Source organism: Tiliqua scincoides, chromosome 4 (genome assembly GCF_035046505.1).
Source record: "Tiliqua scincoides isolate rTilSci1 chromosome 4, rTilSci1.hap2, whole genome shotgun sequence".
Lineage (NCBI taxonomy): Eukaryota > Metazoa > Chordata > Lepidosauria > Squamata > Scincidae > Tiliqua > Tiliqua scincoides.
Window position 1 is genome coordinate 113,871,836 of NC_089824.1, and position 11,383 is coordinate 113,883,218.

Sequence of the window (11,383 nt, forward strand, 5' to 3'; positions counted from 1 at the left end):
AGGGGAGTTTATAAACAACAAACTGACTATAGTTTGGTCTGATTTTTACCCGAGGCCAGATCCTGAAAAATAACTTATCAGTAATAGTTACTTAAGAACTGTACAGTCTCTAAATTATTAAAAATATAGTAAAAGATCATAAAATTCATTTTTATTCATTAACTTTATAAATTCTGTTCTTCATAAATACTATCAGAGTAATTGCCTGTAAACAATATACCGGTAGAGCCATTAATCAGATCAAATCAAATCCTTCTTTAAGGTGTCTGGTGAGTTAAGGCAGAGGTTCTACGTATAACATATAACACATAACTGGGAATGTGCAGTTAAATTCACAGTAGAGAGACAAGCAGTGAGGACAAACAGGAAGGGAGATGAAGAACTTATGGGAGCTGTAGGCTTTGTGAGGGGTACAGTGCTGCACTTCCATAGTAGCAACCCTCATATAGACTATAATTCCCATAAGCAACTTTACTTCTCTTTCTGTCTGGAGAAGAAGCTAAAATGGCTACCTCTGAATACCATAATTACTGGTAAAATTACTCCTTTTTTTCACCCCTGTGTCCTGCATCGTAGCCCAGTCCCACCCCCCACTTACCAGACAGCTGCTAAGCTTCCCAGAAGCTTCTGCTTTATTAACTGTATTGACCCATGTTTTAAGCATAAATTTTTCAGACTTGTACACGAGTATCTGTGGTAATAGTCACAGTGAGCGTTGTTCATCTGCTCCTGGATATATTCAATATTTCGTTCTAAATATCATTCTAGAGCACTTGTTGTGTGGTCAGTTTTTATACCTCATGCAATCCAGAAACACAAATCCCCCTGAGTACCAATCATGTGTGGTCTGAAACATCAGGTGGGGGAAGGGGAAGACTGCCTACCCTAACTAGGACTGCAATTTAAGACAAATCCCACTGACAGACAAAGGAAACAAGAAGAAAAATATCTCAGGGCTGTGACCTATCTTTTCACTTTATGTAAAGTGTGAACTTTATTGATGGTGCTATAATAACAGTAACAACAATAATAAAGATATTTGTCTTTTTCCATTGTTAAGCTACACCTAAAAATAAGACAAAACCTAATTTGCCATACTGCATATGTTTTAGGTTCCTGCCAACTTGATGACCTTTGAGTGATGAGTTTTTTCAAAACCTGAAGAAGACACTTTTGAGTACTGTTTGTCTCATACTTTGAGAAGGGAAGTCCTGGTGAGAGCTTGCCAGCTATATTTCTGTGCCAGAACAAAGCCGGTAAACAGAGTTTCAGAGCTCTGAAGTACTGAGAGAACAAACAAAAAAACACTACAAGTTCAGGGGATGGAATTGCAACATGAACTACTGTGGACACTACTGCTGCTTAGCGTTCTCTGGTCTGACATGTGGAAACCACTGCCTTAAAGAATAAAAGGAAAATCAACATGAAACACCAAATAGTGTGTGTGAGAAACCTCTGGTGGTGCTGTGCTTAGGTTAAATAGGTTGTAGCTAGTTTGCTAGTGTTAACTTTATTAATTTTGAATTCAAAAGCCCTTTTTAAAAAAATTTTCTCTTGTAAAAATGAGTGAGTCCCAGATTGCATAAGGGTTGTGTCAAGGGGATGGTTTTCAAGGATGTCGCTGATTTGAAGAATGTACCAGTTCTTGTTGGGTTGAGTTAGTTAGGAACACAGTTTAATTTGTTTGGGTTAGAATTTGAGAATTGTCATATATGCGAGTTTCGTCTCTTCACAAAGCACTGACTTCGCAGAATTTGGTACTGTATGGGGATTTTCTTTCCTGCAAGTGGCACAACAAATTCCTTCCTTCCTTCTTGGAGTTATTGGCTGTATGTTTCCTGATAGAAATAGGCTGTAGGACTTAAGCAGGCATTAAGAAGTGATTGGGTCAGAACTGAGCCTTCCTTCCTCAATATACTTTTCACTCTTTACCCTAACAAACACAAACAAACAAAAACAATATACTTTTCACTCTTTACACTAACAAACACTTTTAGATTATAGTCTTGCAAAACTGTTCCATGGGCCTGGTTCCTGTTGAAAGCCCTGTCTTGATTAATATGCTTATAACATTTACAGCATCTTACTGGTGGACAGTTTTATTTCATCTCTTTTCTGAGAAGCACTATGCTTCAGTCATTTTATTTATATTTTGGAATTATAGTCTATTGACCTCTATCAGACAGGAAGCCAGATCTCTGTAGCATGTGCTTTTGGTTTAAATTTCTGAGTGTAATTTGTAGGATAAACAGTAAAGAAATAATTTGACACAAGAGAAAGCATTGTTGGGCAAAGAATAAAATAGGATGGATTAAGTTAATCAGAGGCTTTGTACATGAGAATAAATTTTGGCACAGTATCTGTTTAGCCATATTTTTAAAGAATGTGTTGTGCTCTAAAGGCACATGGTGGTTGTTTTGAAATGTTTTAAGACCATTTCTATTTTCAAAGCCTGTTTAGGTAAAAAACTTATTTCACTATTTTACCAAATTCTAAACAAGTAAGAGAAGAAGAGATTTTGTCAGCACGGCAGTTGGGTTCATAAGAGAGAAGATCTTATTCAATCTATGGACTGGAAAGATTACACTCAATACATGCTCAAGTTATTCACAGATGAGTTGTGGTTTTTTTAAATAAATATGCTTGTTTATGATTTCATTGACTTGTGTTCCCAGAGTACACATTTTCTGAACAACTTTTTCTGCTCAAGGTAGGGCAGATATGGGCAGTTGTCCATTGAGAACAATAAAGCTAAATGTTGCACTCCGACTGCAGATGAAATGTTTTAGGTGTGCATTCTGTTTTGAAAAATCTGCCCCCTTTTCCTCTGTTTTGAAAAATATGACCCTTTTTCTTTGAAAATATTCACAGATTTTTAAACAACTTTTAATTTATATCCTGTATTGTATCCTTGGAGAACGAATGTTCAGTTTTGAAATTTTGTTGGGGTGTTTTTCTTCAAGGTAGACTTCTGAGTTACTTTTAGTTTACATAGCTTCCATAATAACCCATGTTGGGTATTTGGTAGACACATCTTCATAGCCAGCGGTATTACTGTATAGAGTTTGCACAGCTTATTTTTTCCATTTTTAAAAGTCACTGTGTATTTCTTTTCAAAGTAGTTTTTTTTTTAAACTATCAATATATGTATTTTTTTTGTCACCCTGTGGAATTTGCTTTTTAAAAAAGAAAGCAGCGCTAGTATAGATAACATTGCAGGATTGTTTTTCTTAATGTTTTTATGAGCTGAAACATGCAATTGAGAGCTACTCGTGATGAAAGTTTGAGAAAGAGACCATTCTCTTTCTCATGTTACAAGACAATTCATGTTACATTTCTTTACGTGGTGACTTGATTAAGCTTTGTGTGTGTTAAATGTCTCTTTGTGACGACTTCCAGTCACTTGTCCAGATCATATCACACTATGTTCTTCAATCAGTTTCTGAATGTTTTTTCATGATGTGGTTAGCTGCAATGTAGACTACCTTGTATAGTGTTCCCAAGACTAGTTCATTATAGCAAATCAACTTTAAACAAAGAAGATAGATGTTTCTCTGAGGGCAACACGCCAAAACATGGTCACATGAATTGGCTCAAAGCCAGGTTGACTACTGGTTTTTGTCACAATCTTCTCATATAGCCCCACCACTACTTCAAAAAATGAGGAAAGCAGTATTAAAACTTGGCAAGTAATGAAAACACGTGCTTGGCTATTTTCAGCTATTTTAGCAGGTTTTTATCCAGTTTCAAATGGAAAACATCCATGTGAGCAGTTACATTGGTTTGCAGTCATAATTAGCGTAGCCTGGTTTCAGCTGACTTGCATACATTCCGTACTTATGTTTAATTTTGATAATCTCTGGGAGTTGCACATAGTACTGGACAATTCCAGAATTTTTCCAGAGATTTAAACTCTTTTTATGTATAGATAAACCCACCCAAAATCTGAGATTAGAAAAATGGCTGTACTGTATTGAAATCTCCTTTATGCTTTCCTTTGTAAAGGAATATTAGTTTTTCATTTGCATTTTTACAATAATACTAGAAAGTACTCTTAGATACTAGATAACCTCTGCAACTTGCATAAAATATATACTTTAAATCCTAGTGATTTGAAATTTCATGGCTCAGTGCTATGAATTCCATTAGATTTATATATTTTGAAAGAAAGGACTTCAAAACCAGACCCCAGTTTTAAGATTCTGAACCAATCTGTGTCTGAATGAAGCATGCTGTAGCCACCATAAGTACCTTTTAGGACTGAACTAATTATGTGAATTTTTAACAATAACAGGTAATGTATTTCATTTCTCACAAACTTATTTGGAGGTGATACATTGGAAATCAGTTATCTTCTGCTTTTTGTATATCCCAAGACACAGGTCGCTCACTAGATAGCTATATTTTTCTAAAAGTATGTTTTTTAATTATTCCACCAAAATTCTTATCAAATGGTCTCAGTTTGGAGTTTCACAAAATGCTCCACCTAACCAGGGTTCAGGAACCCTGAGTCATGTGCCTGATTTCTATGAGTAAAAATTTGCCTGAGCTATAGTGACTCAATATGCATATTGAGATTAGGGTGAGACACTTTTTTAAAAAGATGTCTTGAAATTTCTCACAAGGAATGCTTCAGTCTAAAGGGTAGAATCCATTGACTTCCACTGAAAAAGAAAATCCTTGCTAAACACAGGTTGAAAGAAATGTATGAAATGTAGTAATTGTGCCAGTTTCCCTCTACACTGCTTTACCATCACACATATAAAAGTACCTTGATCAAAGAACTGTTTTTCATAGCTACCTCTGTCACACAGCTATACTTAATGCTGATTACACACACACACACATGCACAACAGGTAACCAAGCAAAACAATCTGCTGTGGGAAATAGGCTAAGGTTTGGCAAAAAAAAAAAACAACTCTGATGTCATTACATAGCCAAGCAGCCGAGAGAAGGTTTTCCATCAGATGAAACATCATCTAAGGGGCTACTCTCAAATTACTATTTTCCCCTTTCATAATGCACAAATCTGTTTAGGCAGGAAAAAAAATTGTGATGTCAGTTGATGCAAATGTTCTGATTACATGTTGAAGCACACATCTTTTCCTACATGGACATTGTAGGGAAAATATCCCTCAGATAAACAGCTCGTGTAAATTACACTTGAATCATCAATGCTGGTTGTGTTACTAGATAAACCACTGCCTAATGGTAAGAGTAGTTCCTTAAGAAGGGAAAGAAAAATACTCTATGGTTAAGTGAAGCTTAGGGGTTTACTTTCTGATTTTGAAATACATTCCTTCAAAATGATGGACCATACACAAATCTGTTTCAGATTAGCTCATGAACTTCCTGTGGCCCTTCCAGTTGCATCTTTCTTCTTTTTTTCCTTTATCTTTTATACCTGTCTCTTTTTCATTTGTAAGCATTAGTAATCCTGATACATTTTTTGCCGTGATTTTTTTTACCACCTGCTGTGAAAGCTTGAAGACACTAACTGGTACAAAAAAATTGGTTGTCTTTTAATAGAAGCGTCAACTTTTCAAGATTCTATGACTGCCAGGTTGCTACCCCTTCCCCATTAAAAATGGCTTGTGGCTAAAAAGATGCAATTTCAATTACATGCAAGTGTGATATGTTTCTTTGGTGGAGATAGCATTTCCTACCCATCATAAGAATGATGGGCACTTGTATCTACATAGACTTTTGTCAGTGCCTTAATTACCTATTTGCAGACCAAGAGGGTGTTTCACCTAGCACCACTGCTATGCATTCCCCATTCATGCAGATTTGGTTTTTACAGAACACTGCAAGTCCCAGTTAAATTGGTGGAGTTATTCTTGTCTCCATTTTATGTTTTGAAAATCAAGTTCTAAAGTAGTAGATGCAATTACACTTTTCTTTAATTTGAGCAAGTTTCTATTCATTGAATTAGTTATCTTTATTTTTTTTAAGATGTATTGTTGATTTGTGGGTCAATTTGGATAGTCATTCTGGGGATGAGCTGCTGTTGTGTGTGCTTGGCACCAGAGCTGGGTCTCAAGAATACATGGACATGATGCTGCATGAATTGTATCACCTTCAAGCTGGGTATTGAGATTGAGGTTAGAGATCCAGGCTCTAACATAATCGAATATGAGAGCCCAACATTGGAATGAATGCCTAACTGGATCCTTTGAATTAAATAAAATAGGTATAAAAATATTTCTTAATTATTTTCTGAATCACTGGGAGAGGTTAGACTCTCCCCAAAAACATTCTTTTTAAAATTAATCATCACATATATGAACTAAGTAAACTATTTTCCAGTAATCCTGGAAGTTTGAAATGCATCTGTCCTACTAGCAGACTGTAAGTTTTAATGTAGTTCAGGTCTTATCCAAAGAATTTATTTATATATACCTTATTGATGTTCAGTGCTCTAACATTTTCATTGTTTGTTTTGGTGATAGAGTGGGGAATTTAGTTACCAAATGGCACAGATGAGGAAATCAGAACCTTACTCCTCTTCCTATGTGGTTTCATGTGTTTAAACTTGTTTACACAGAAAATATTTGTTGTTTTTAAATGTGTAAATGGAAACCTTTTAAGGTAAAATGATCATTTGCAAAGCATGGTAACATATTTCACTTTAAGCTGTGAAGCATTTGGACTTTGAAAGAAAAAAAATCTAAAGACTAGAGTTGATCTAAATGAAATTGTGAAAGCCATATACATTTGACCTTTCAATTATTTTTTTTCCAGACAATATAGGGAAATATGACATTTCCACAATGGAATTCATAACTGAAAACATTTTAAAAGCTGTAACCAGTCAGTGATACAAAGGACCATGGAAGCTATTCATTTTTAGCTACAGATTATGAAAAATAAAGATTCAAATCTATAGATGGTCATTACAGTTACCAGAAGAGACTTTTCTCAGGATAGGACTTGCATGTCGATGGAGGCAGCCCACACCATGATAGTTCTTGCGTTTCTGTTGTGGCAATCTGTTGAACAACTAAGGAATAAAATATATATCCCATTTCCTCTATTCAATAAACAGTGGCACCTTATGTTCCTGTAGTATAGAGAATAAAATCTTGAATTGCACATCAATTTCTTGCATGCCCCAGAGCTATTGATAAAGATATTAAAAATTGACCAGTTGAATGAAAGGATAAGAGTGTCCTTTTATTTTTCTATATCTTTAACTATAAAGATATTTGAATATGGCCATTCAAGTCATATTATAACTTCCATATATGCGAACTGTTCATGATATAAAAGTCCACATTATGCTGGATGCTAACCACAAGCCATTTTTAATGACTCTTTTTTTTCTCTGTTGACCTGAAGCATCACTTTGATGGGGGTTAAATGCACTATGATCTCTATGAGTGATGTGCCTTTTTTTCCTTCTGATTTTTAATACTTGACCATGTGTGTACGCATTTGAATTGTGTGTTTGCATAAGCTATTTCAAAATGGCTTTAAGTATGAACTTCAAATTTTCCTACTGAAATAAATTACTTAAAATTTGGACCATGTGTGTTGGTGTTTTGCATAGTTGCATTGTTTTGCAACAAGTCTCAAATTCAGATCCAGCTTTCTTGAAATGGAGAGACAACTTGGCTCAGCTGAAATTTGGCTGTCATGAGCTGTATTTTAGTTGAGTGGAAGGCAAAATGGAAATATACCATTGCCATAAGCTAAAAGGAAATAATTATTTAGTTTTAGAGCCTGACACATCCTGAACAATTGGGGTCTTTAACAGTATAGTTGAAAATCATATAAAATCCAATTAACCCATTTCTGCCCAGCCCACAGGTGTACACATTTGATCCCTGTTGCATACATGCAACATTGGGCAGAAATGGCTTAATTCTGCTACAGCATTACAGATATTGACATTTCAAGATTCTTCCATCTTCATCCAGATCCTGAAAGCAAGCCATTTCAAAAAAAGCATGATATGGAACAGATCTAGATCTAGAAGAGGTACGTTTGAGCCCTTGAGACCATTAAGCAGGAAATGTGATGACCAAATGTGAATTTCTCTAAATATATGCCAAAATCTTAAGGAATTCATTATGTTCATCAGAATCTTAACAAAATTGTGAACAAATAAAATAATTGTATATTATTGGGAGACCAATATGAAGCAGTCCAAGATCTAGTAGAAGACTCCTATCGTGTTCTAGATTCAAATCAATGAAAATATTAACGGCAGATGACAAGCAACAATCCAACAGATAAGATGTCAGACTTTTTATTATTAATTATTATTAACAGTATTTATATACCACTTTTAAACTAAAAGTTCACAAAGCAGTTTACAGAGAAAAATCAAATAACTAAATGGCTAAACTAAATTCACCATATGGTGAATAATTCTTGTGGAGACTAGGTTATTATTATAGGGTCAAGTATGGAATGCCATAGTGATGGATGCCCTCTTCCCTCTAGGTCAGGAGTGTCCAAAGTTTTTGGCAGGAGGGCCACATCAGCTCTCTGACACTGTGTCGGGGACTGGGGAAAAAAAAGAATTAATTTACATTTCAAATTTGAATAAATTTACATAAGTTTACATAAATGAATATATTAAAGATGAACTTATATGAATGAATGAAGGTCTTGTGATAGCTCAAGGTTGGCCTTGCACAAAGCAAGGCTGGCCTTTCCTTTGCTGCAGCTGCTGCATCACAGACATGAAACAGCAAACAGTGGAGGGAGCCCTCATCCCACAGCTCACATGAGAGGTCAAACAGTCGCCCTGACATTGAGATCAGTTGCATCGGGCCAAAGGGCTCCAACAAATCTCAGGAGGGCCAGAGGCTCATTGGAGACTGGGGGCTCCCTGAGGGTCACACTGAGAGGCCTTGAGGGCTGCAAGTGGCCCCAGGGCCGGGGTTTGGGCACCACTGCTCAAGGTCACAGGTTTAGACCAGTTCACCTTTGGTCATTTCACCCACAATGAACAGACAAGCAATTTGAGCACTGAGAATACCTGAGCTCATTGAAAAGCACCAGTATGAAGCATATTGAGTGTCATCAGTTTATTGATAGGGCCAAACTCCATAGCTGCAGTAAAGGTAGAGTCACATGAGTGGTTTTGCATATAACTTGAGCCCCATAAACTTCTGCAGGACAGGTATTCTTCATGGAAATTCCTGGAAGATGATGTAAAAAACATTCCCTTATTGCCTCCTTTCGGGACTTATCACTTAGGAGGAAAACCCATTGCAGAGCACCACAGTGAATGCTTCTTAGGTTTCCACAGTTAAGAATAGACCCTCAGTTTGGCTGTACTTGTCGTAAGAGGCGACTAAACAGCCACCGGGTAGATGGGACTCGTCAGCCTGGGAAGGCAGCTCATCTGAGAGAAGGAAAACTCTGATCCTAAACCTCCACTGCCTTGTGGCTACATCCAGTTATGGAAAAAACTTCAGGAGACAACCTCGAGGCAAAATCTGGAGCCGGAGTCCCTGAGGCAGTTCAAGGCTGAACACAGTCATGTTCTGGCAACTCCTCCTGCCACTGGAACCAACTGTATTGGCTTCTGCCTTTCCATTGGACCATTTCAGCGACGTGGAGAGGGGGGATTTGCTGCATGGTTAACAGCCTATCCTCCGTACCTACTTTACCCAGGCTTCGCGCACTGGAGAGGACACTGTTCCAGAACTACCATTCAGAGCGCGATACCATAGTCTTCCGAGACTGAAGGATGCCAACAACAGTTGCCTCAACAGCACTTCTTAATCAACAAAAGTGAAGGCTTCAGAAGTGTGTAACATTAACAATACGGTCTAGTTGTCAAGCTCTGGAGGAGATGGTGCCCAAGAGCCCTACAGTTCTTCTACGTTTCTATGTTTCATGTTTGCCAGGTGTCACTTATATTTCCATTTAGATGATACTGTGTGTATTTTAGCTGATTTTTCTCATTATATAATCTGTTGGGCCTATTACAGATGAGAAGACAGACCATTTTAAAAACTTGATTTACTGATGTTTACTCAAGTGCCAGCAGCAATGAAAGTAAAATGAAAATTTTGACAAGGACATGGTGACATATGTGCTACTCCTTGATTTGGCCCTAGCCATGTCGGCCTTCTGTACCATTCACTCTGCATTACACCTTCTTGGAATAGGGCCATATAGCCGTTGTCCTGTCAAGCTAAGAGTCTAAAGCCCCCTTCTGCCTTGTTTCCATATACTTCTAGGCTCACTGTTGGGTTTAGGGTTTAGGGTTTTGTTTTGTTTTTTTAATGAGGCAGATAAGAGTTTTCATTATTTCCAAATTATGAAACTTCTTACAATCCCTTAAAGTATTTAATATGGTTAAAAAGTAATGTGCAATTAATTCATCTGGAGGGAGTTCGTCCATTTTTTCCTCCAAGATTTCTTTCCCTCATAAAACCTATTGGTGTAGCACTCACCACAACAGAATTTGGTTGTCGGGCTTTCCAACAAGACCGCTTCCAAAGCACACACATGGGATCTGTGCTTAGATTCAGGCAGTGTCTAAGGCACGCAAGGGTTCCAGGTCAAATCATGTTGACTTGACGACTATGCAACTCTTGGCTGAAATATATTTTTGGAACATCTCAGGGGACTTCTTTTTGCCTGTCTAATTTCTCTCTACATGAAAGCCTTGACTTACTGAATTTGGTGAGATGTTTTCTTTTTGTGCAATAGATTTATCACTCGTGTCTCATGTTGCTCATAACCGTCCTGTGAAAGCATGTTAGTCCAAGCAGTAATGACTTACAGTGTAATCTTAGGCATATCTACTCAGCAGTAAGCCCCATTTTGCTCAATAAAACTTACTCCCAGGTAACTCTGTATAAGATTGAAGCCTTACCCAATGAGCTTCATGACTACCCTGGTTTCCCCAGCCCAAGTCTGCAATAGCTCTCATCAGCATGACTTTGTTGATGGCTTTACATTTACCAGGTATTGTAAAGACAAAACCGATGACGTACTAAATTTATAACCAAGAAATCTTGAGTGCATGTTTCCAAAACAATATGGAAACTGTTGGAAACACTGCATCTGTGATTCTGAAACTTATATTTAGGGAATGCTAATGTACTGTAAGAGAGATGAAGTGTGCCTGCAAAAATTAAGCCCATCTGTTAGATAGATCCTATAATTAATGTCCTTTGGAGTGGGGAAGTCATATTGCATTATTCCTCTCCTCTCTCTGTCAATATAGGAACAATAATATCATCCTTAACGGATCAAGAATTGGGCCACACTGAGATTCCTGAATGGTTTTCTTTTGTTCCTAGATCCTAAACTTTTGGGAGGGGGGCAAGGAAAACCTCACATGGTCATTAAGAAGATAAAAGGAGGCGGGAGCCATGCAGCTCCTTGTAGAAAGGGTCAGATAAAAAT

General features: G+C 37.2%; 1 protein-coding gene across 4 annotated transcripts in view; it reads left to right on the forward strand.

Annotated features, from left to right (window-relative positions):
* Positions 1 to 7,526, forward strand: part of RALGPS2 (Ral GEF with PH domain and SH3 binding motif 2) — a 193,099-nt gene extending 185,573 nt beyond the window's left edge. For all 4 annotated transcript variants that reach the window (XM_066623551.1, XM_066623548.1, XM_066623549.1 and 1 more), the window contains one exon: positions 1,113 to 7,526. In XM_066623551.1, coding sequence (XP_066479648.1) covers positions 1,113 to 1,142 — 30 coding nt within the window. In that variant the 3' untranslated portion in view covers positions 1,143 to 7,526. The remainder of the gene's footprint in view (positions 1 to 1,112) is intronic.
* Positions 7,527 to 11,383: the final 3,857 nt, after the last annotated feature.